The sequence below is a fragment of the Dermacentor albipictus genome, chromosome 4 (genome assembly GCF_038994185.2).
Source record: "Dermacentor albipictus isolate Rhodes 1998 colony chromosome 4, USDA_Dalb.pri_finalv2, whole genome shotgun sequence".
NCBI lineage: Eukaryota > Metazoa > Arthropoda > Arachnida > Ixodida > Ixodidae > Dermacentor > Dermacentor albipictus.
In genome coordinates this window covers 100,887,640-100,914,331 of record NC_091824.1, presented here as the reverse complement: position 1 = coordinate 100,914,331, position 26,692 = coordinate 100,887,640, and the positions used below count along the sequence as shown (strand labels likewise).

The 26,692-nt window shown below is 47.7% G+C and overlaps 1 protein-coding gene across 2 annotated transcripts in view; it reads right to left on the bottom strand.

Annotated features, from left to right (window-relative positions):
• Positions 1-26,692, bottom strand: part of LOC135904588 (uncharacterized) — a 348,163-nt gene that overhangs the window by 156,994 nt on the left and 164,477 nt on the right. For both annotated transcript variants that reach the window (XM_065435447.2, XM_065435448.2), the window contains exon 2: positions 12,031-12,423. In XM_065435447.2, coding sequence (XP_065291519.1) covers positions 12,031-12,423 — 393 coding nt within the window. The remainder of the gene's footprint in view (positions 1-12,030; positions 12,424-26,692) is intronic.

The window sequence follows — 26,692 nt, the reverse complement described above, 5'->3', positions numbered from 1 at the left end:
GCTATGGTGTTGGGCTGCTGAGCACGAGGTCGCGGGATCGAATCCCGGCCACGGCGGCCGCATTTCGATGGGGGCGAAATGCGAAAACACCCGTGTGCTTAGATTTAGGTGCACGTTAAAGAACCCCAGGTGGTCGAAATTTCCGGAGTCCTCCACTACGGCGTGCCTCATAATCAGAAAGTGGTTTTGGCACGTAAAACCCCAAATATTATTATTATTATTATTATGTGTGTATAATGTCATTTGTCATCGTATTCATCTAAAGTAACGTACCGCTGCTAACAAACTGCCCGTAACATGATGTGCTGATTTCATTAGGCTTCGTCAGGGAAGTGACAGGATACACTAAAAAATTGGATCAAATCGCACAGAACGAGAGCGCTGCATCGAGAGCGATATGACAGGTAAACGCTCGTATTTGCACTCAAGTAGCTACAGCTGTTTTGCGTCGATACTGAATATAACAGAGCTCCGCGAATTAAGCATTCAGTGAGAAAGCTACTTGTTGCATGTCAAGCTGAAACCCGGATGTCTGGAGGGTAATTTTCGAAAAGAAATTTGGCATTCCCTCTCATAGTATGCGTGGGTGCACTTTATGTGTTGTCATTCGCGTTCTTTATGTTATGTGGATAAGCAGGTACTGTATGAATTGCGCTTTTACAAGATGTCATAATCTCTACGGTAACTACTTAGGCCTGTTGGTATGCCATAAGTATGTACAGTGCGCGCGTAAAGCACACAAGAAAGTACGATGAGACAAACAAAGCGCAATATGTGAGCCTTGTGTGCCCCATCGCACTTTATTGTGTCCGGGTCCTTTATGCGCAACGTTGCACATACTTGTGTCATAACCCTTATCTCTGCCCCATGAATCGAACACTACAGTTCGCAATAGTTAGTTGGAATTCCGAGAACCGTCGCTTCGTTAAGTACATCACAGCATAAATGACATCACTACAGAAACATCTTGCACTAGAGAGAAGTATGTAAGGTAGCAACAAACATTTAAATCACAACAGCAAAGTAATATCACAAATAACTTGGGAGTTTCAGGATTGCGAACAGAAATGGAAGCAATTTTCTTCTGGACTAAGTTGCAAGACGTGTGGCCGAAGATGCGAAGGGGGTGTTAGGTTCTCTTTCTAGAGAACAGAGTAAGAAATAGGACGGGAAGCAAAAATAAAGCACACAGAAGGCGCCAGAAAACACGTTTGGCTGTGGCGTGGAATAGTAGATAAGGATAAGGCCGAGGCGAACAGCGCACAAAGAGATTCACGCTAGCACTCCAACGTAGTCGGACGTTATAAAAGAAAAACGAAAGAGGGAAAGAAAGAGAGCTTGGTGACAGCTGCCTACCTCCCTGTTCCAGAGTACAGAATGTGCAGAGACGGAGCAGTCTATTGACTAATTTGTGGTGAGTACTGTCTGAATAAAATTACGAAATGCGAAGAGCGCCTAATGTCAAACTATGCGGTTCATTTTGGCTCCCGCGTCGGTGTCTGCATAAGGCGAGGAGCGGCGGCTCAGAGGGACGACCACAAAGAGAATACAGATTGTCAAAACTGCCAGAGAACCATAACCGAATCAATTCACAAAAAAAGGCAGAACGAAAAATTGACGGTTTGGCGCCATTTCTCAATGTCGTAGCCCTAGAAGAACGTGAGTGGCGTCAGAGAAATAAATGTCAGGCTGCATAGCTATAGTTTCACAAAAATGGGTTCCTATCCGTGGCGCAATTTCTGTCGAAGTTAGATAAGTAACAAGAGTAGTTATAGGAGGGATGAATGTCTTCGTGCGGTGCAATGAACGTGGCGTACGTGTTCTAGAAGCCGCTGCGTGAATGAAGTTACTGCACTTAAGGATGTCGCAATTCGCGTGATGCAACTGTCAAGTTAAAGGAGATGGTGACCTCTGTGACGACCCGTTGCAATACATCGTGAGTATACCATGCATCACCTAAGAAAGAAAGAAAGAAAGAAAGAAAGAAAGAAAGAAAGAAAGAAAGAAAGAAAGAAAGAAAGAAAGAAAGAAAGAAAGAAAGAAAGAAAGAAAGAAAGAAAGAAAGAAAGAAAGAAAGAAAGAAAGAAAGAAAGAAAGAAAGAAAGAAAGAGTTCGGGAAAATAGGTACATATTCATATTAATCTGTACTTTCGTAATTCCGTACTTGGTATGCATTTGTGCTTAAAAATTGGGGTGTGTACGTTATAACTATACTTGTGAAATCGAGTATCTGTAATTGATGTCGCTCCTAAGTTGCTACTCGGCCGTGGAACTATGCAAGCAAACGCGTGTGTGTTCATCATAGTTTCTTTGTTTGTCATATCATCAGAAACTTACGTAGCATACGTAAAATTATGGCGTAATTTAGGACTTATTTTCCTAAATGCAGTATAATAACTTTCTGTATTACTATAACGGTTTGACGCATGCTGCAATACCGACACTATATTCATGTCACCATCGCAGCACAGCCTGCTCACACTTTCGCGTCTACTGAGGCGTTCAGTTTACTTACCGCATATCTTTCACGAACGAGCGGATACTTTGTAACAGGCGCGACGATCAAGAAGGAACGTTATCCAGCACTTAAGTGTCAAGTGTTGGGCCACGCTCGCTCTGCCAAGACATGTGTACGTGCCGTACGTAGGACGCCACGCCTAGGACACAGAGACGCCGGCAGTGATGTGCCACCATATGCCGGACAGCGCCCATTATCTGGGCATTATCTCTTCGTGCAGCATGCGTAATAAATGGGGCCGTCTCCTCAGTTACCGCATTTGTTTCTTGTCATCTCATTGTTTCTCTGTCATTCTGGAGTGCGCTCCAACCTCGGTACGCAGCATATCTCAAAGGGACGTTTCTCCTGATTACACTTTCACGGTTCTGTAATCAGAGCTCCGCCTGTCTGAGCCAGAGTACACTGCGCTAACCGGGATGTCTCTATTTCAATCCTAGGACTGAGAAAAAAGAAAAAAAAAAGAATATTACGTTGCAAGAAACAGTGTGGAAAGGGAACGAATGCTCATACTTTGCCCATTTCAATGTCTGCAACTAGGACGACGCAGAACGATATTAAAGGGACACTAAAGGAGAAAAAATGATTTCTTCTGCATCAGTAAATTACGTTTCTACGATACTAAAAACACCACTCTTACCACGATAAGACGCTTGGTAAACCAGAAAAAAACGCAAAAACGAAAGACGGGTGGCGACGCCTCCTTGAAGTTCCCGCACCTGGCTGCTGTGATTTTGATGGCATCTTCTAGGGCCTACTTACTTATATAGCGATACAGATTGACTACATTGTGTTCTAAAGGAACCAGATATTAAACATAGCAAGTTTCGGCAACCTTTACTCAGCCAACGCGGCCCGTATGCGAAAACATGCTTTGGAATCCCTGACGTCGCAATGACGTACCGGCGCCGGGGTTTCGGCGCGAAATTCAAACAGTGATACTTCTACCTTCATTTTCTTATCTATTAATCAAACAATTATTTTGAAATGACTGCCTGCACGGTTCTCACACAATGCTTTATTAGTCTAAACTTATTTATTGTTTCGCTTTAGTGTCTCTTTAAGTTTACCAAACACCCTGATTACATAGATGAAAATAACAGTTATCAAATGAAGAACACACACTCTTCGACGAAGTTTGCGGCGCTTATCTGAGCACGAGACCCCCCTCCCCTCGCCCCCCCCCCCCCAATAAAGTAAGAGAAAAATGAAAGAACGAAACAAAACGAAATAACTTGGTTAAAGGCATGGAATCGACTTACGCCTGTACATTCTGCTTTTAAAACAATAGTGAACGAACGAATATTTTTTTTTATTTCTCACAGAGAAACAATAAGCCCGGCGGATACATCCGCCGGGCATGTGCTTGCTGAACTATGTTATTAATTCGATCCTTCCGGATAAACCAAATTACATACAGACACCAAAGTCCGTATTCACTAAAGGCTCTTACGCTAGAATCGCTCGTAAGAGCAAACTTCAGCCAATCCTGAGGGTGGACATATCGTTAGCGAAGGCGACCAGCCAATGGACAGGAACACTAACCAACGAAAAGCCTTGTAATTAGGCCACAAGATCGCAACGGCGCACTCAAAGTGCTGCATGGCCTTTGTTTTGCTCGTTTTGCTCGCATATCCAAGAAGCCAATTTAGACGATCTGCTGCCCAGTCAGGAGCGTTACGACACTCTAACGACATTATCTCGTAAGACTCTAGGCAATCAGATTTGTCATTAACTAGTTCCCCTAGTACTGCAGTGATTTGTTTTTATTTTGTGCTGCATACAATCTAACTTTTGTGTTCTTCTTGTGCATTGCCATAGCCGGTAATGAGCGCTGAGTGCAAGATTAGGCGTTTATGTGTGACAGGCATATCGTGATCACTGATATACGTATGTATTCATGCCTGATATACGAATTGGACAATTGATTCATTATTTATTTATTTATTTGTTTGTTTATTTTGCTTTCCACAAAAGGAAAAACGTATGAGTTTATACGTTATGAGTTTATATGAAGCGGTGTACTGGCGGTGAACGAAGAAACTATAATTCCAGCTTTCCCTTGACTATCACGAGTACTGCATGTAACTGTACGGTTGACTGTAAAGTGATGTTGACAGATCCTTGAACCAACGAAGTGAGTATCCTTAAAAGCACGTCGATCGAATAACAGATGTAGGAATGCACCTCGCGATTACACGTGAATCGCAGAGTAGTGCAAACGTCGCGCTTGCTACAATTACGATGCGAAGCTCCTCCAATGATGACGAGAAGGGGCCATCGACGAAAAGAAACTGATGTTGCAATGAAATGTGTCGCAAATCCTCTTTTAACAGAGATTTGCCACCACTTCTGTAAAACCCGCTTTGGAGAAATCTTGCTGCTCTGCACAGCTCCGTTCTTTCGAAGGTTGCGCCAACCGAAAGGCACCGGTCACTTTACTATACGTTGTGCCAACATGGTATTTTTTTTTTTGTGGCTATTCCTATGGTACGTTGCGTGTTTTTTTATTATTGCGTTTTAATGACTACTCAGATTTCGGTTTCTATCATCACACTGCGTGTTCGTTCGTATACTGTGTTGTTCTGGTACAAATTGGCTGCTGTTAAAATATTCATGCAGAACGCACTTCGATCACTCCATTTTCCTCTTCTGGAACAAGATAATGAAGTGCTAACGCGGTGTTATAATTAGCTAAACGAAAAATGTGATCACGAAGATAACAAGGGTAAGATCTAATTCCTCGACAGTGTGTTCCATCACCATATAATTTACGCCCACAACGCTATGTACTTACATACATGCACAAACGCCGGAGTACAACTTGCGGGATATACTTTCTTTCATGCCGGTGGCTTCGGTCGTGGCACAGCAGGCTGGGGTTTAGCCTGACGGGGATGCATTTCACGGGATACACTTTGCTTTAAGAGGAAGCTTTAGCTCGGGTGTTCCTATCTAAATACATGTAAAAGGAGAATTCGTTTTTCTAGGCAACCACTGCACCAAATTTGACGAGGTTTGCTGCATTTAAAGGAAAAACTTAACATCTAGTGACTGTTGGTTTCGAATTTTCGATTTAGGTCGTCAATTTTTTATAAAAATTTGACAAAAATCGCAAATTTTCAGAAAACGAAACTATCAAGTTTACAACTCCGTAACTCAGCAAGCAAAAATGATATCGCAATTCTGTGAATTTTACCTGATAGCACATCTAAAGCGGACAAAATTGATATGTTACACATGAACCTCAAAAAATGGGGAAATGTGTAATTAGAACTTTTGCAGAACCCTCCTAAACAACGTAACAAATTCACGTAAGATGTAAACTGACATAACAAATTTGTCCGCTTTGAATGGTCTAATGGATGCCGTTTACAGAACCGCGATATCTGTTCTTGATGCAGAGCTATTAGTTTGTAAACTTCGTGCTTCTATTTTTTTCAAACGTCTCAATTTTTGAAAATCCTTTGAACAAAATTCAAGCCCTAAATCAAAATTCCACTTCCAACAGTCACTAGCATTTAACCTTTTCTCTCAAATGCAACAAATTTCATTAAAATCGGTCCAGGGGTTATCTCACAAAAACGTTTTTGCGTTTTTACATGTAATTGAATAGGCCGCGTCGGAGTTGGGCCCTGTCAAGAATGGCGAGCTGTGAAAGAAGATTGCCACACAGTTACGACAGGGCGACACGACGCGCACCTCTCCCTCCGTCGCTGCAGCTGGGAGGCGTTCAAAGAAGCGGCCTTTGCGCTGGAATCCGCCGCCTTACTCCAGCCCCTTCGACATTGTGACGGAACTAGTTCGGTGTGTGAACAATGATTCCGGAGTTCCCCAACGCGGAGCTGATTTGACACGCATGGACAAGCTGCCGTGGGGACGACGTATTTTGGAGCGTCTCACGCTTCGGCCTAGCACGGAACAACGAGCGACCCTCGATCGGCGCCGATAGTTTCCCGGAACGGCACCCCGCGCGGTTGCCTCTGTGTACAGAGCGCGGTTGCCTTTGTGTACGTAAACTGGTCTGCAGAGCAGCGGCGAGTTGGTGATGAGTAAACGAACAGTCGCCGCGTCGTAGGACCGGCGCATCGAGTGTATAAAAACTGTGGTGGTGCGAATGCTGAGGACACTTCTCTTGAGCAGTCATGTTAGACTGAGTCACTTCTCTCATGCAGTCCTTTTGGACTAATACTCTTTTTCTCAAGCAGTCATGTTAGACTGATTTAGTTTCTGTAAATAAACCCTTTTCCTCGTTCTCGATGAGAAACAGTTCTTCACTTCATCAACGATCTCAGCGTAAATAAGTTGGACGACGGCATGGGCCAGCTACCTTCGAATTCATGCCGTACTCCAATCTTGGCAAAGGACCACGGACGATGGGATTGAGCCCCCAATCCTGACAACTGGCTGACAGCGGTGAGATGGACTTTGCGACATGGTGCTGTATCTGCGGTGAGTGCTTGGTTTTTGCTTTGACTCTCTAGGCTTCATTTTGTGGTTGTTCTGTTTAGAACAGTAGGGAAGCTAGATTGTTGTGTGTTAGCTAGGTTGTGTTTTACTAGCTAGATTTAGAGAGCAGAATCAAGGCAGTAAAGCAGCAGTCATGGAGTTAAGGACACTGCTGAGAGACGAGTTGTTGATTGTTGGTGAGGAACTGGGCCTAGATGTACGCAAGGAAATGCTCAAATCAGAATTATTGGAGCTAATTTCCAATCAGGCCAGTGAGCAAGATATTGAAATGGGATTGGAACTTCTCAAAAAGAGAGAGAAACGGGAAAAAGAAAGAGAAGAACGGGACAGAGAAAACCGAGAGAGAGAGGAACGCGATAAAGATCGCGAGTTTCAGTTAAGGAAAATGCAACTTGAACTTGAAAGCAAACGTTTGGAGTTGCCTCAAGGAAGTAAAGGCGCTCTGGGTCGATCAAGTGAGGCAGAATCGTACCGCATGGACAGGCTATTAAAGCCATTTGAGGTCGGGACCGACATAGGCTTGTTCCTAAGCAATTTTGAAAGGACTTGCGAGAAGATGAACTTCGGCCCGAGTACATGGCCACAGCGGTTGCTGTCTATGTTGCCGTGTGAGGCGGCGGAAGTAATCGCCAGACTGAGTGTGCAGGATGCATATGATTATGCAAAAGTTAAGGCTAGTCTCCTGAAGAAATACCGCCTTTCAGCCGAAGCTTTTCGGCAAAGGTTTAGGAGCACAGGCAAGAAAGATAGCGAGGGCTATCCGGAGTTTGCATATAGCTTAAAGGCCAACCTAGTCGAGTGGCTTAAAAGCGCGGAAGCGTACGACAGCAGAGACATGATCATTGAATGCATGTGTCTAGAGCAGTTTTACAAAACCATCCCCCAAGCTGTGAAACTGTGGGTGCAAGACAGAGGTAATGTAAACACCGTGGAAAGGGCGGCTGAATTAGCCGAAGAGTACGCAACCCGTAGAAAGTTGAACGCCGAGGAGGGAAACTGGGACGGTCGAAATGGACCGCGGAAACCATTTCCGTTCAAAAAGGGTGCGCAAACTAGACGATCCGAGCCTGTAGACATGGCGGAAAAGCCCGCAGAAAAGAGCGAGGAGAAACTTAACGGAGAAACCGCACAAAAAGAACAGAAAAGAAAATTCGAATCTGTTAGACCAATTCGCTGTTACAAATGCCACAAACTGGGACATATAGCTGTAAACTGCGAGAAGTCTAGCGTAGTTTTTTCCTACGTGGAGGAAAAAGATGAGAATATGGAACTTTTAAGTCCATATCTCCACGACCTGCAAGTTAATGGAAAACCATGCCGAGTGCTAAGAGACAGTGCCGCCACGCTGGACATTGTCCATCCGTCTTACGTGATGGTAGATGACTTCACCGGAGAAGTAGCGTGGATAAAACAGGTTGTAGAAGAACACAGCGTGTGTCTTCCCATGGCCAAAGTCAAAATCAGTGGACCATTCGGGGAGCTAGAGATTGAGGCTGCAGTTTCCAAATTTTTGTCACTGCAGTATCTCTACATCTTTTCGAATCGCTCGAATCAGTTACTGCGTGACAGAGGGCTCAAACTGGGAGAGGGCATAGTACAGGCATTGACCCGAGGCCAAGCTCGTAAGATCGCGGCGCTTTCGGCTGAAAATGCTCAAGCTCCTCCAGCGGAAGCAGAAAAGGGGATAGCTTCAATACCCGAATCCGAGCTAGGCCCGAGGGACAAAAGAACAGTTGAGGAGAGCCTGCCAGCTGACCAGCTCAATGAGAGCGTAGCACTAGAGTGTCAGAGTTCTAGCCTGCAGGAAGAGCAAGCAGACGCGCTCACAAGCGAGACAGGGTCGTTATTATCACCGGCCTCAAAGAACTTTGATCAACTCTTACGCGTGGACAGAGAGTCACTGGCAGCTGAGCAAAAGAATGATGAGAGCTTAGCAAAATTACATGACACCGCTAAAGAAGGCATTGCTAGGCGCAACGTAACAATACATGAGAGAGGAGGATTGTTGTATCGGCATTACAGAGATCGAAAGGGTAGGATTTTAGATCAGTTAGTCATACCTACTAAGTATCGGGAGGACCTTTTGAGTCTTTGTCATGGAAATGGGTGGTCCGGCCACCTAGGCATAAACAAATCAAAGGAAAGATTGCTTATGGAATACTACTGGCCTGGCTGTTTCAAAGATGTAGAAAACTTTGTAAGATCATGCGACGCCTGCCAGCGTTCTGGTAAACCAGGAGAGACTTGGAGAGCTCCACTGAAGGTAGTGCCCTTAATAACAGAGCCTTTCAGACGACTTGTAATAGACACGGTAGGGCCTCTTCCAAAAACAAAATCAGGCTACAGGTACTTGTTTACCATGCTGTGTCCGGCTACCAAGTTTCCAGAAGCAATCCCTTTGAAAGAGCTCAGCTCCACCGAAGTAGTAGACGCGCTTTTGACAGTGTTTGCACGAGTTGGGTTTCCAGCCGAAATTCAGGCAGATCAAGGGTCAGTATTCACGAGCGCACTGACTTCCACATTCTTGCAAAAGTGCGGGGTAAAGTTAATACACAGTTCTGTCTATCACCCTCAGTCAAACAGTGTAGAGAGGTGGCATTCGGTGCTTAAGCGAGTTTTGCGTGCGCTCTGTTACGAGCACAAGGAGGACTGGGAGAACTGTCTGCCGGCAACTTTGTTTGCTTTGCGAACGGTTCCACATGAGGCGACAGGGTTCTCGCCAGCAGAACTAGTGTATGGGAGGACACTCCGGTCTCCACTGAGAATGTTAAGAGAGAGGTGGGAGGAAAGAGGGGAGAGTCCAACCGTAGTTGAATACGTGCTAAATTTACTGGAGCGGCTAAGCGCAACCCAAGAACTAGTCGGAAAGAATATGGCACTAGCTCAAAAGAACGCCAAATTCTATTACGACAAGAATGCGAGGCTTCGTACGTTTGAAGCCGGCTTAACGATGAAAGCGGAAAAGTGTAGGTTCGGTTGTTCACAGGTTACTTATCTGGGCCATGTTGTCGGTCAGGGCATGAGACGGCCGGCTGAGCTGAAAATAGCGACGATTGGAGATTTTTCTCAGCCGCGCACGAAAACGGACCTTCGTTCAATTTTGGGACTTGTGGGGTACTATCAACGGTACATTCCGAATTACTCGCAATTGGCAAGTCCATTAACAGACGCCCTCCGAAAGGGAGCACCGAGTAACGTACACTGGGATAAGGACAAAGAGAACGCTTTCCAAAGTTTGAAAACGCTATTGGTTTCTCGCCCTGTGCTTCGCGCGCCAGACTACACAAAGGAATTCATAGTTCAATGCGACGCAAGCGACAGAGGTGTGGGCGTGGTACTTAGTCAAGTCGGCGACGATAACGAGGAGCATCCTACCCTCTACGCCAGCCGTAAACTAAATGTAAGAGAGGAAGCCTACAGCGCTTCAGAGAAGGAATGCGCTTGTTTGGTATGGGCCGCCCAGAAGTTGTCGTGTTACTTGTACGGAGCGAAGTTCATCTTCGAGACCGACCACTGTCCTCTGACGTGGCTCAATCAAATGTCACACAAAAACGGCCGCTTGCTCCGATGGAGCCTCACTCTCCAAGAGTACAACTTCTCCGTTAGATATAAGAAGGGAAAGTTGCATAGCAATGCGGATGGTTTGAGCAGGCTAATTTGAATTCTGCGTTTGAGGGTCCCGCCTAAATTTTGGGGTTACTAGTGTTAGCTTTTCTTTAGGCGAAGAAAATCCCCTCTCATTCAGCAGAATTCCCTCCATTAATTGCTGAATTTGTCAGCAGGAATTTGCTTCAGAAATTGGCATAGTGAAATGTAGCATTTTTTTTGTTTCTGCACTTATGTTGTTGTTGTTTTTTTTGAAGCCTAGCGAGTCTAAAGTGAGAGCCAATGCGCGTCATCTCGGCGCAGAGCCGTGTTGTGGGATTCATTTTGCAGTTGCCTGTCCTTGTTGGATGTTTTGGGGCGGTGACATCAATGCACAAGTGGTCGCTGCGAGCCAAGACATCAATCCCCCCCTGACCAGCAGCCGTTCTCTTCCTGCCTAGCGGTTGTCAGCGCTAGACAGTCGAGACTTTCCGGGCCCTGGAGGCGCTGTCAAGAATGGCGAGCTGTGAAAGAAGATTGCCACACAGTTACGACAGGGCGACACGACGCGCACCTCTCCCTCTCCGTCGCTGCAGCTGGGAGGCGTTCAAAGAAGCGGCCTTTGCGCTGGAATCCGCCGCCTTACTCCAGCCCTTTCGACATTGTGACGGAACTAGTTCGGTGTGTGAACAATGATTCCGGAGTTCCCCAACGCGGAGCTGATTTGACACGCATGGACAAGCTGCCGTGGGGACGACGTATTTTGGAGCGTCTCACGCTTCGGCCTAGCACGGAACAACGAGCGACCCTCGATCGGCGCCGATAGTTTCCCGGAACGGCACCCCGCGCGGTTGCCTCTGTGTACAGAGCGCGGTTGCCCTTGTGTACGTAAACTGGTCTGCAGAGCAGCGGCGAGTTGGTGATGAGTAAACGAACAGTCGCCGCGTCGTAGGACCGGCGCATCGAGTGTATAAAAACTGTGGTGGTGCGAATGCTGAGGACACTTCTCTTGAGCAGTCATGTTAGACTGAGTCACTTCTCTCATGCAGTCCTTTCGGACTAATACTCTTTTTCTCAAGCAGTCATGTTAGACTGATTTAGTTTCTGTAAATAAACCCTTTTCCTCGTTCTCGATGAGAAACAGTTCTTCACTTCATCAACGATCTCAGCGTAAATAAGTTGGACGACGGCATGGGCCAGCTACCTTCGAATTCATGCCGTACTCCAATCTTGGCAAAGGACCACGGACGATGGGATTGAGCCCCCAATCCTGACAGCCCGCGCTAAAGCTTCCTCTTAAGCAGTGCTTGTTCCCTCTTCTTTTTCTTGCGTTTAAATCAGTGAGCGCTTCTCTATCCTGCTCTCGAGGCTATTACAATCCATCTTTTCATTTTTTTTTCTATGAACCGAACGTCAGCCGACTCCGAACGAACGCTCCCTTTCACCGAAGGCAAACTCACCGAACACCATCATGGACGCCTCGGCGCTGTCCTGGTTCGCGAGCGTGAGCACCTCGCAACGGTACTTGCCGCTCATGTCGATGGTGGGCCTGACCAGGCGAAGGTGCCACGTGTGCACGTTGCAGGCCTCGGCGCCACCCGGCGCGTGCGATCTGTCCATGTCGATGACGTCGGCGTAGCGGTCCGTCACCACGGGGTCCTCCAGCTCGGCGATCCACTGGTAGAAGGGCTGCGTCTCGCCGTTGAAGAACCACTTGACCACCAGCTTCGAGTCGGACTCGTTGCAGCGGTACTGGCAGTCGAGCTCGAACGGGCCTTGCCGGCCGCTCTCGACCACTCGCGGCACGGTCAGCTTGGTGATCTCGATGGCGCCGACGACGCGCACCAGGGCATCTGCGAGGGGCACAGGAAAAAAGCAGCGCGGGACGCGGTTAGCGGCGGCGCTCGTCGCGCGACCGTCTGCTGGGCTGCAGCCGGCTTCGTGGCCTCCGTATGTTCGGGAAAAACGTATACCGACACAATACCTTTTATAGTCAGTTATTATGTCTCGTACTAGCCCCAAGGGCCGTTTGTTTGGTCAAGTGCCTTGAATACATAATCGTGACATATTTTTTTTTATTTGTGACGCGTCTTTAGGGGTAACAAAATAAAAAAATGAATAACATAAAAATAAAAATAAAATAAATGAATGATTGAATGAATTATTTGATAGAGACATCTCTATGTACGTGGACGAAGCAGAATGTTCGTTTCGACAGAAGCCCATTTTTGCTTGCCTTAAGGATAATGCGTAGCAGTTCGTCGGGTGCATTTCATATCATAGATTGCTGCGTCATTTCGTGGTGCGATGAATATACTTCGTGTGCGTTTTCTTAGAGATGGTAAAACAGTCATGCACGAAGTAGTATTGAAGCGAATAGCTTTCTTAGGCTCTTCCGGCCGTTTTCGCGGTAAGTCGGCGGTACGACGTTCGTCGGACTTGGGGGAGGGAAGGCGAGGAAACGCGCCGAGGGAAAGGGCGCGTGTTCGTTGTTTTCAGAAAGTTCACCACGACGGTTTAGTTCTCGCACCTTGCACTCGACTTTCAATTAATTTCGCGTGTACATTGACATTTAGCTTGCAAAGAATTTACGTTTTTCTTTTATATATGACGTACTCAGAACGAAAAAAAAAGAAACGCTTCGGAGATGAATCGCGAACAGACTAGGACGCGCACAAATCTGTCTTTCCGCTCCCTTCAGAGATGTTTGTATGGGCGCATCCGACAAAATGCGCCCGTGCGAACTCCTCCCAAGTGTCAATTCTGTTCCGCCATGATGATGACATGCGCGAAATCGACCATTGCGCAGCCCATTTTATCATCAGCGATACCGCGCGCTGTCTCATGCACGCGTTTTCAAGAAATTACCGTGAAATCGGAGAGATAAACGTGAGCGGCTCGAAGAAGGGCCTCTCCTGAAGCGCCCCCAAAGAAAGCGCGCATTTCCGCCCCATTAACTTTCGGACATCGAAAATCACTACCAGCGCTCCTAATGAGTCTTGAGCGGACGCGGAAGTTATATAGGTGCTCTCGTGCAACCACATGAGCTGCGATGCGGTTGCAAGTGCAATTAATTTCTCCCCCGCGAAAGGGAAAGCGCAAAGCCAGAAGGCGTTATAACGAGGCTGCGTGCACGAAAAACGGCCGCCAGAAGTTACCAGACAAACATCCACAGTCGAGACAACGATGAAACATAAAATCGAAGAATGAAAGTGCTGTCCTCGTCTTTTTTTCTTTCTTTCTTTTTCTTGTTTTAAGGTGCTCAAGAGTACGCAACTCGGTCGGCGTGGTCTTAATTAGACTTTCGTGAACTTTACTTCTTTCCGTTTTTCTCATGTGGCGCCCCTTCTCTCTCTCTCTCTCTCTCGCCCCCCCCCCCCCACCCCCCTGGGGGGAAAAGCAAACACGCGTTCTCTCGTCGCACAGTGCGCGCACTGGCAAGAAAGCAAACAGAGCTTCGCGCTGGGGAAACGCTCAGGCGGAAAACCAACTCGCCGAGCTGAGCGGGAGCGAATATGTCACCTCCCGAAGCCGCCTTAACAAAGCCCACCAGCCCAGCCGGGCCAGCGCTGGCGACGTTCATCAAGCTATTGAATTTCCCGCACCAGCGCCTCCCGTTCTGCGCCGCACCGACGTCGCTCTCTTGCCCTTCGTTCTTTTGTCCCTCGCGCGCCCTTTCCCCCAATGAATACAGGTTTTCTGTCGTGCGATAAATTATCGTCATTAAAACTGTTTCGCGGACGCACATATCGATCGAGAAGGAGTTGTTCCAGAATGAAAAAAAATACAAAATAACCGACAACAAAGGCGAGCCGGAAGAAAAACTCACCAGAAGGAAGAATATAGGACGGAAGAAGGGAACCGGTAGTAGTAAACTTCGAGCAGAAGTGGAAGGTTCGAGGTATGAAAGCAAGAAGGGAGAGAAAGGCACAGAGGGGAATAATGAAATGACTAGAAAGAAAAAAAAGGAAGTCATCGATAAAAAAAAATGTCTTTGTGAAAAAGAGAAAAAGAAACATAACCGAAGGGTCTCGATCGGCTAAGCAAGTCATTAATGCAGAGGCCCAGAGGCGCGGAAAAGCCCACTTCTGTTCCTCCCGCTGACGCTTCTGCCCTTCCCCTGTTTCCTCCTCTCCCCTCTCTGCATCCCCATCTTCTTCCACGCTCGGACTGCTCGCCTGCTGAGTGACGCAGCAAATATGCACAGAGAAGGCGGGAATGGAGAGGGTAGTGACGTGCTCCAAGAAGCCAGCGAACGTCGCGGGGACACGCAGCCGCAGGCAGGCACGCACGCACGCACATACGCGCAGACACACGCGGGGCCCCTTCCCCGTCGCTGCCCAGCGCTGTTTAAATGATGGTAATGGATCCTCTCCGGGCATAAAATTCCGTCCTTCCTCGCTCACCACCTGTCTCTGACAACGGCAGCGCGGCCACGGGGCCCGCCTGGCTCCTCATCATCCTCCAGCACCCTGCACGCGTCCTCCCAGCCTCAAAGGAACAGCGGGAGCGCGCGGCGCGGTCCGTGTGACTGACTGGGCGCCTTCGCTGTTGTGCTGGCGGCGCGTGTATGTGCCTCTTCTTTTGCGGCCCGGAAGCAGCAGCGTTTCCTTCGGGACTTACACAAGCACACACACACACACACGTGCGCAGGCTCGCTACCCGACTCCGGGCTTTCTCCTTCTTCATCCCGGTGTCAGTACACCCTCCACCCCCACCCGCAAGCCATTCATCATTGTTGGTCGCTGCAAAGGCCCTGTCTCCTCATCTTTCGGGCCCACGCGGAGAATTTCGTGTTGTTGTTGCCGCTGCTGTCGCGCTTGATCTTGCGGCACGCAGTTTCTCTTTCATTCTCGCCTTTAGGGGGTCAAAAACAAACGACGTTGCCGTTCATTCCTGCGCCGGAGGCTCAGCGGAAGTAACGCGGCTGCCCGCTGCGCCAGCGTTACGATAGCTTCTTTGGACCGCTAAGCCCAGCTCTCGTGAGTTTTAAGAAAAGGAGCGAGAGAGTGTTGTGCGTAAAGATGACGGCTCGTCTTCCGGCGCGTTCTCCCCGATTCTCCGCCTTCCTCCTTAGTAACTCTACATCTTACCGGTCTCCCGTGGTTTGAGAGAGGGCGCTGAAAACCGAGGTCTCCGCAGAATGCGGACGCGGTTAGGCATAAATTGACGCCTTCTTATTCTTACATCCGTCTTCGGCGCTTTTGGCGCGTTGAAGTCCTCGTAAATTACGGCCGAGCTGGAGTCTGCGCGAGCAGTCGTAACGTGCGCTATAAAACCTGCCATCCCCGAGCCTCAGCCGCCGCAGCCCAAGTAGGGCAGCCACATAACGGCGCATTTCGTTAGACACAACGCGCCCAAACACACGTGCGGACGACCCGCTGGTGTTTAACTGCTTTTCTGCTTTCGTATAGCCGGTTCTGCCGGAAAAGTGGCGTGTATATATAGAAGCCGTAACTCTCTTTGAGCGTGTTGTGTAGACGGTGTCGTATTCCGTGCAGAATCATTGAATTCAATCCGCGCACAGAGAAAGCGAATGTTAGCGAGCCCTGCTAAGGCTATGTCTACGTTTTAACCATACGGGAAAAGAGCTATATAGCGCACGTGACAAGGACAAGCGACTCGGAAAGCAAATGCGCGCACGAACATGCTCACCGGAAGCTGCTTGTACCACCTAGCTAGAGTCAATGACCCTCACACGCACGCACACACAGCGAAGAAGTCAGAGACGACGTAGCGAGATTACAGGAGAACCGTGAGTGTTTACAGATAATGCGTGTTTGGAAGGCAGAGCACGGACAACACTGGGGAGAGAGAGGCCAGTATAGCTCGTCCCATGCCGGAAAGCAAGGAATGCACCAGTAAAAAGGAACTGGGCAGTGACAGATATCACATTCAGCCGCCCCTAATCTATCATCCGGAATATCTGTTCGCGAAACGTGGTGCGACGGGCGCAGTTACGCGTCCGCACAACATCCGGATGAGGCAGGCGGGAACTCTCTTGTCAGTTATCGTCCGGGGCCTGCGAATGTAATTTGGGCCTACGGTTGCAAGAAAGTCGAAGCATCTGGTAAAAGAAAAAGGAATCTGGTGGCGGAATTGTGCGTTGTTTGTTAACGCTGTACTCTAAACATTAAACTCATTGCCATGACAACGCTATCTCCGCACTTGATATGCCGGAGGTAGAAACCGAAACGTCATGACTATCACCGCCAGGAGATACCTCCCACAGTTGATAAAACGGAAGGCATACATTTAGTCACCCTGTAATAGACGATTACGCCTTTTCACCGTTCGGGGCACACTTGAACATACATATACCAAAGACGGAAACACGTTGCAGCGCTCACTATAATGAGTATCGAAAAGGCGAACAGGCACACGAAGGCGCGATGCGGTCCAATATATTGATAATATGATCAATACTGACAAGCGTCTACGATGCTTTTAGGCGCAATTGTCATAGTTTCAAACAAGGTCTTGTAGAGCAGTGTCCCGCGGCGGTCGCAGATTTTCTAAGGTGTCAGCAAGCAGCATTCGTCACCAATCACCAAGCAACACGGCGTTGGAAAAGAAAACGTGCGAAATAAAAATGCATTTGTTAATCGGGAAATCGGGTAAGAAACCTTCTGATTATGAGGCCGAGGCTTCTATCGACTATATAGTGGCTCTCCTTGAACACATCGTATCAAAGAACGTAGCAAAGATGGTCAAAACAGGACACAAGAGAATGAATACAACGAGAGGGGCCAACAGAGCTCGACTATAGTCGAGCCCGGTTGGCCCCTCTCGTTGTATTCATAGCGCTATAGCGCTACCGTATTATACAGTTATTTAAACCCTGCCATACGCTTGTGCCTTTGCAACACACCAAGTGTGTATTCCTGAGCTCTGCGAACCTCTACAAATTGTGACGTGACATTTGCGACTTTGTAGCTTCATCGTCGGGACGTTTATTTTGAATGCAACTATTTTAGCATTAATCTCACGCTCGTTGTCTCCTCTATTTTGTATCAATATATTGGACACATTCATATCTGTCTATCGTATTTGTCTTTCACCATGTTGAGAAAATGATTAAGCGGTGCATACCATGACAAAGACGCATACGCCTTCTGCGCACTTGTCTCGCCGAAGTTTGTGAGGGGAGAGAGGGACAAGTGTGAATGGAAGGCGAAGGCCAACCAGGTCGCACATCCGCTGCGTTACTCTGCGCAAGCGGGAGTTAACGAATGGAAAGAAAACGGTTTGGTGGGGGGTGAGTCAACATAAAAGACGTCCCAACGTTTTTTCTCTTCTATCAAGCTCATATGGAATCTTTTCGAAGGCGACCGTCGGGGCTAGGCGAGCTCTCTAATTTGTGAGGCATGCTCTAAGCTCTGCGTTAAAACATGCCAAGACGTTTAAAATTCAGTCGGTATAAAGACAATGTATATGTAAGAAGCGTTGACTTCTGTATGCTGCAGGGGCTGATTGAACGGAGAATAAAACACAATAAAAATTTTCTTTTCGTCCCTCATGGAATCAGTGACGTCGTGTGGATTCTATCTGGCTTCTGCAGTTATGCGCGGACATTTGCATAGCGGTGCTCGGCGAGCTCATTGCCACCATCTCGCCGCAGCGGGCGAACGGCGAAGTTCAATATTTGTACCCCGTGTCTAGCTACCTCCCATTTCAGTATAAGGACCAGTTCCTACAGTGTGGAGCATATTCGCTGAAAAGACAACGAAGCCGTTTAAGTACCGAGATAAAATTAAAAAGGCGTTCATTTTACCAGAGGAGAAAGACCGCGACGTTAAAGATAGGGTGGCGCGTGGTGGCGGTGCGCTGTCTTCAGCGACCGTGGGCGGGCAGCCAGTGTGAATACTCAATAGAAACACATAATAATTAGACGCGCAGAGCTCTATAGAGAAGCACGCTAATGCATAGTCATAGAGAAACACTGTATGTGAAGGCTTTTGAACTGGGTGAGGAGGCGACTTTCTCAAGTGGAAACTACGTCTAAATAATTCAGGACGCACTTTTGGCAACTGGCCCGGACGCGTCTATATTTCTCAGCGCAATGGTCACATGCTTTAAAGTGAAATGAACATACCTGCCAATTTTGAAAGGACATGGTGCACATGCCAGCATGAGAACAGTGTTGTTATAGTGCGGTATGAAAAGTACACTCTAAAGCAGTGGTGTAGCGATAAATTTTTGGGGGTGTGTGTGTGGGGGCCCACAGTTAATCGCGGACGGGGCTGGTTAGTGGGTCGGGGCGAGGGGAGGGTTTGGCAGGCCGCATGCTAGCACAGAAATTGCATGGAGGGGGGCCACGTATGACCGGTGTGCCAACCCTGGCTACGCCACTGCTATGAAATCGCTGATATCAACGCCGAGAGTACACGTCGCAGTTACCACGTCGTTACTACTCAGGGACACACAATTCTGGCAGCGTCACTCGGTTGCTTCCATTGCTTTTACGGACAGGTCAACTCACTGTGAGAGGAGAGGTTGTGCGTGACGTTATGCTGACGTGTCCGAAAGGGCTATTTTCGAAGCCTGAATGTTCGCTGTTTGTTGATTTCTTCATTAAAAGGAAAAATCATGATACCTCCTCCACCTTGCGGGATTCCGCAGAACTGATTTGCCATATTCTGCTGATTTCTTTGCTCTAAAAGCCATGGAGGGGCCTTACTATGCCGCTTCCGCTTTTCTGATGTGGACTACAATTTTTCTGAAGCCATAAGTGCCTCTGTAAAGCATTCAAACTTTTCGCTAGGGGGAGACGCGCATTACTTGTAGAGGTGTATTTATATTAACCTGGTGACCACACAGTCAGTCGATCCCGCCGTCTGATAGGATGTGTCGCCTCTGTGTGTTAGGTTCTTGGTTCTTTCTGTACCATGTATTGACATGAAATCAAACCACTGCGAGACGTTAAGGCGTTTATTAAGATTTCATCCATCATATGCCTACGTTATAAATTTTAGTGAGCGCGTAGTCAAGGGAGGTTTCCTATATTTTCTGGCCTTTCTTTATGACATGGAAGAATTATTACGCAACACGTAGGTTACGTACTGCTGTATCAGATATTTCCTAAACCACTGTACAACTTTATGAATGGATCACTCCTATGACTTTAAGGCTTGCGAAATAATGAAATAATCTTGACTAAATATAACGGAACTAAACAGATTGCGAAGGAGTTGTATGAATTTCTTTATAGACTGGCTAATAATATTACTTCACTTGCATCTTCCTAAATTACATACGAACATTTTAAAGCTCACATAAAGTTTGCTGGAACACGTTGTATATGTGAAGTGCGTTCAAAGCTTTTACCTATCTGTGTGGCAGCTGGAGAAACTAGAAACTTGTAATTTGGGTCTTGTCCATATAGCAACGCATGCAATGAATTGGACCCAGGCGTCCGCAATTCACTAGGAGGACATTTTTCTTCCCTCTCTTGTCTCCCGAATTAATTATACGTACTACATGAACTCCACTCTGTGGAGGTAGGCGGTGTTTTCAGACATTGCAGGAGTGGAAAAATATGGCGCTCTTCTAAGCCTAATGAGGAAAATTAAATTACCCCTTAATGACTTCAAGACAAGTTTCGTTATTGAGAATACCGTTCCAGCGGCGGTTGTCGGGGCCGCTTGACTGCTTTAAATAGAATGCAATTACGTAGACGCCTCGGCGCTATGCAGAGCTTTCTGAAATATAAGCACAAATAGAAACTTGATTCTCTCTCGTTATTTTACCATGTAAGTTTTCTATTTTCAGCGCTGGGAAATGAGGTGCCTCAGAAAAATTGGGAACTGCAACGGAGGAGTAGTGAAAAAAGGAAGTCTAATTGTAGTTCCTGAGAGAGAGAGAGAGAGAGGGATATAAGGAAGGCAAGGATGTCAACCAGTCAAGGGTCCGGTTGGCTACCTTACGCTGGCGGAAGGGAGGAGGGGAAGAGGGAGAAGGGAGGGAGATAGGGTATAGAGACATGCACGGACAGTACTTGAGTCAAAGCCGCTCGTCCAAAGCAGACAATCTCAAGAAGCACAAAACTGCCTTACGAAGCAGATTGATATACACTGCTCGGGAAATGAAGTTATAGTAGCGAACGTCATGTGTGCGCGGTGGTGGTGAAATATAAATACAAAAAGCAGGCGGCATGTTAACTGTTTAGCTACTTTCTGAGAGGACAGTGAAGTGCATCAGAAGACGACCTACGTTATGTTTCACTTTGTTAAAACTGAGAATTGATCTATTTAGTCGATAGGGCGATTTAAACACACAAAAGAAAGCTTGACACGTTTGCCAAGTTATCCCCCGTCGAAGAGAAGGCAGCATGTTCCTGCTACAACCTAATAATGGTACCTAACAATAGCTAGCGCATAGCCTCACTGCTCCATTATTATCATATTTACGGTGAAAAGTTACCTAAAAGGTTACCCAATAGGCAAACCAGCGTCCGTCGATACTTTTCTTTCTGGTCAAGATACTTTCTTCGAAGTTTCATATAGGGACAGAACGTGCCACCAGAAGCGCCAACATCCGTAGAAGTCATGGGAAAAGGCAGGCGAGAAAAAACAGGGAATTGAAAGGATCCGATCTGTCACAAGCACAGGTACAGCCTCCCTAACAGGTACAGCCAGGTACAGCCTCCCTAACATTCTATAACATCGCGCGAGCGTCGACCGCAGGGCGTGTCAAGGGCCTTGTAGCGGCGAAGAGTAGCGGGATTGGCGACAGTATATGCGCGCGGGCTTGCAAGGCGATTTCCAGTTCGAGTGCCATGTGCTGCCCTCTTCGGTTCAGGAGTGCCCCTTGCCGCTACAATTAAGGCCGCTGACACGCCGTGTGGTGGAGGCTCGTGTGATATCATCAGATTTTTGGGAGGCTGAACAAAGTAGACATAGCGGTTTTGTGGAAGAGCGAAAAGATTAAGAAGACGTAGGCGAAATGCTAGACTTTTAAGCATGTACAGCCTAGCTAATGACCTCAGGCAGGCTACGTGGCTTCGTCACCACCCCGTTTCAATGGGGATGCCACGAAATGATCGTTATCATTATTCTCATCATCGTCGTCGTCGAACATACAACGGTCAATCTAGACTAATTTGGGGCCATCCAGAAACGCGACCGCGACTACACCACGAAAGGCCTAGAATATGAGGGACATTGAGAATTCTTGATGCAAGGACAGGGAGAAAGAAAGGAAGAACAGGATAGCAGTATACGACGGAGACCATATAACATTTATGAATATCAGAAGGCGAACTGCGTCGGTGGATCTTTACAAAATGTAACGTGACATTCGCTTAAAAGGCCTACTCGTTGTGCGGTACCAGTGACGTCATACGGCATAGGTTTATATGATGTACCAGATCCAACAACTCGCACTGCTCATCAAAAAAGGTTCCCGTCAATCGTATGCGGTCCGGCACGCCTCTCCTCCTAACTGCCCTGTTTGCTACGGCACGTGCCCAACTTTCCAGATATGCAAAAGACAAGCGCCCACGCTGCGCAATGTCACGCAGACGAAAAACAAGCGCGAATAGGGAAATGCGCAGGGTAGTATGTCAAAAGCGTATCTGATTAACCTCCCGGCCTTTCCCATGTTTTATCTCGTTCAGTCGTGACCGGCTGTGATAGTGTCTGTACTGCAACGGTGTAGGCATTTTCAGCGTAGCAGGTTCTTGAACGTGTTCAATAGGAACAGCTTTCAGAAATAAAGGCGAAGCGTGTGCTCTCTGTCTCTCACAAACATAAAAACAGGCTTTATAAGATTTCAAAGGCATGTAATTAAAAAAAATGTGACTTAAGAATGCTTCTACATAGAAAGTCAATAATTAGTATACAGACTACATAAATATTTCATCAAAGTTCGCTTATTACTATAGGGTTCGGTGAGGGGTGTCGAGAGAGCTTCATGGCCAGAGTGGTAGAGGCGTCGAGTGGGCTGCGGCTGAGGTACTCAGCTGGAGACGGGACAGTGTGGCAAGAAAGGAGCGGCGAGGTGCAGAGGCGCTGTGTTTTCTGCTCCTCTGGAACGATCCGAAGGCTGTAAGTGTTGAGCCGCAGGCTCAGGCGCCCCAGGCACGGGCAGACGCCAGGACCCATCGGCCACATCGGGCTGCTGCTTCCGCCGCTGCTGCTTTCCACTTTCGGCTTCTCGTCTCTCAATGGCGCCGCTTCTCCGTTCTATGCTTACGCCACGAGGCTCTCCGGCGTTTCTTCTTTCTCTATCACGATTTTTTGCCTGTCCACGCTGCGCGATCTCGATGATGATTATGGACTTCTGTCATGGCTTGCACCCACTAAGGGGGTTAGGTCAAGAATCGGGCGGCAGGAGGTAGACAAAGGAAATTTGCATTTAAAGGGACAGGCACAAATAGCATAACCATTCACAAATTAGCAAAGAAGACGTATAGCGTCATCGGTCTAATCAGGCGGGTAGCTAACAGAAGGAGAGGCCTGAGCGAAGAGAATCTGTTAAGGCTAGTCCACGCTTTCTTGTGCCATTTTACGTACGTAGCGGCCATGCACGTCTGGAAGAGGGCCGAGCGAAACAAGCTAAATGCCATGATAAGGAGGGGGATCAAGAGCGCGCTCGGACTACCAAACTACACACGCACCGACCGACTCCTGCAGTTGGGTATTCATAATACCCTGGAAGAGATTGCAGAAGCACAAGAAAGGGCACGGATTCTCAGGCTCTCCGGCACCAGGGCGGGCAGACGACTCCTAACTGAGATGGGCGTCCCCCCGGCCACTGTCGAAGACGCCTACCAAGGCCTTCCGAAAGAGCAGGAAGATAACATCATCATATCGCCCGCCCCGCGCAATATGCATCCCCAGCGCAACGTAGAAAGAAGGAAGGCCAGAGCGGTGGCGCTCCTACGCCGCGCAACAGAACTCCCTGGCGGCAGCTGCTTCGTTGACGCGGCCCAGTATGGCAACAGCAACAATTTCACGGTAGTGTCAATCAACCACAGGGTTCTACCGTTAACGCCGCTTCGGTACGAAGCACGTCGTCGCGTGCGGCGGAGCAAGTGGCCATTGCCTTGGCCCTCCTGGACGATGGACATGCCAATATCCTTAGCGACTCCAAGGCAGCCATCCGCGCCTTCAGCGTTGGCGCCGTGCTTAAAGAAGCCTGTCGCATCCTCGACGGCAAAAGCATCGCCACCCACACTCTCACGTGGTTCCCCGCTCACATGGGATCCATCATGGGAGGCTCTACAAACCTCAACGAGCTGGCCCACTCCAAGGCGCCAGGTCTCACTTTCCGCGACCATGGAGAACCCCAACGCCGGCCCGCAGTGGTGGAGAACAGAGATCAACCGACCACATACAACGAAATTGCGCAGCACTTTTATCTCGGCAGGAGAGACCTTCCCCTTCCACACAAGAAGTTAAATAGAGCGCAGGCATTGACCCTCAGATTATTGCAAACAGGCTCATATCCCAACCCGGCTTCATTCCACAAAATTTATCCCGACACCTATGCCACTAGTTCTTACAGGCCCTGCAATGACATCGCTAGCCTAGACCATATGCTCTGGCGTTGCCCCTCGTTACGAGGCACAGAACAAATCAACGAGGACAAGTGGCTCTCCGCTATCAAGAGCCCCGATGCCGGGGCGCAACTATGGGCTGTCCAGAGGGCCCACGATCCGGCTGTCGGGCAAGGCCTGACTGTCCCAACGTGGGAGCGGCCCGCAGCGCGCTGAGTCGCGTACCTCAGGACCTTATTAAAGTTTTGCATCCATCCATCCATCCACTTAAAAACGAGATCTTGCTCATGTCTTTCTGTGTCTTTCTCGTCATTGCCGTCCTCTTTCCTTTGCGAAGGCAGTACATGCACTTCATGATGGTACTCCCTAATTTATGGTTATCTTTTTACCTGATCCGCCGCGTTTTATTAGTGGCTGTGGTACTGTGCTGCTAAGCACGAGGTCGCGAGATCGAATCCCGGCCGGGGCGGCCGCAGTTCTATGGGGGCGAAATGCAAAAACTCCCGTGTCCCGTGCAGTGGGGGCACGTTTAAGATGCCCTGGTGGTCATAATTAATTCGGAGTCCCCCACTTCGGCGTGCGCCTCATAATCAAATCGCGGTTTTGGCACGTAAAGCCCCCGAATTCATTCATCTTTTTACCTCGTGCGCCTCCACGCCCAGCGTACGGCAGCAAACCGAATTTCTAGTTCTAAATAGCCTCCCTGCCTCTCTCCTTTATTTCGCTTCTCTCTCTCTCTCAGTCCAGAGCAAGAAATTAGTCGCTTAGTATTTAGCCAATCATTTTTTGTTTCATGCATTTCTCGAGCAAGCACTACGTTCACCACTCGCCTTGAGGTTAAGGTTCAAACGAACACGATATCGCAAGACGCTAATAAGCATTTACATGGGAAAAAAACGAGACGACGAGTTTAGGAAGCAAAAAAAAGTACGTCCCAGACGATGTACTAACGTATGCAGAAGCGGGAGAGATTGCTTATTTACAACTGCATGGGTGGTTCTTCCATGTATGCGATTCATAAAGCTCTATAATGTTGACAGCGCGAGCCGACGGGTCTGGAAAATGCAACGACGTACTTCAAGCTCACCGGCCGGAAACAACAGCAGTGGCCAAAAGCAGAAAAAAAAAACTTTAACGGTGTCGGAAACTTATCAAAGGGCCATTGTTTTGACCCGAATAACAACGGATGATATGAACTTAGCCGGGCGCACATAACTGTGCGAAGGATTAGAGTTTGGACTGCGCGACGGCGCATAGCACGTCAACCTTTTGAACGTGCTCAGAGCATGTTCATAATCCCGTCAAACAAACTTCGATACCATTCATGGTTGGTTGGACGCTCCTGGGCCGGCGTGCTAATTACTTCTAATGAAGAGAGCTTACAAGAGATTAATCTTGCACTTTCGCGCGCTTTATGGGGGAAGGAAAAAAAAAACGAGGAGAGATTGGCAAAAGCTCGTACAACTAAAAGTGCGGAGAACATGACGCGGTAAAAAAGTGAGTTCCGAGCCACCTTTTCGCGAACGACGTGTCGCTTTTTATTTGTATTTTAAGATATCTAAAGTTTTGACAAGAGCCCCGAAGTTATAAGTAAACATGAGCCAATAAATTGACCACCTAACTTTGTTTCTTTCTTTTACACTCCTCTAGCTCTCTTTTGTTATTAGAGACGCAGCAAATTCAGACTCGGTGAACGGCTATTTGCGTAAGAAAAAGAAAAAGGGAGAACGGGAGAGATTGGGCGTTGGGCAGCGAAAACGAGGTAAAGAATTTCTGACAGAGTAAGAGATGATAAGGAGCGGGGGGGGGGGGGGGTATTAATTTGCACGCTAAGTGAATATGCTGTTTACGTATATTATTGAAAATAAATGAAATTAACATCCTTCGTTAGTGTTTTCCGACGGCACTCTGTGTAGTAATAAAGTAATGCGCCAAGTATGTTAGTTTGTTGTACGCCAGTAAGTGACTTCAAGTTGTTTGCTCGTTTGTACTGCTAAAAAGATGTGTTTCAAGTTTAATGCAATTAGTGGTACGAAGAAACATTTTACCCAACCACCTAAAAGAGAGGAAGACGCGAGAAATAAGAAATCGTGTATATAGCATATTTATATATATAAAGATACTGTTGCCAATGCATACCGTATTTGGACACCACCATGTCAGAACATGCGTGTTTTTCAATCTCGCGCATGGCTTTGATCACTGACAATTATTTTCGAATAACAGCTACGGCGCGTTTTCACTCAACAGGCCGAGACATGTTTCTGATATGTGTACATTTGCGCACGCATGTGCATGTCTACATTTCTTAATTTTTTTTAACGCACAGATTGTCATTTCACCGTTTCATATTCACCTCTACGGAACTTACCTGCGACCGAAATGTAGCCTTCTGAAATTTTTTTTTTTAACTGATAGCTAAATGTTCCAGTGGTTCTCATCAGGAAATGTATCTCTGAGCAGAAACTTAAAATTTACTGCTGTTAGCGGGCCGCAAATTTTCGGTTCCAAGGCACCTGTAGCTCGTGTAGTGACACTGAGGCATCGGTCCATCACTTTCGAGCTGCTCTATCTGCTCACACCTTAACCCAATCACGTAATCATGCGCACCTTAGCGTCAG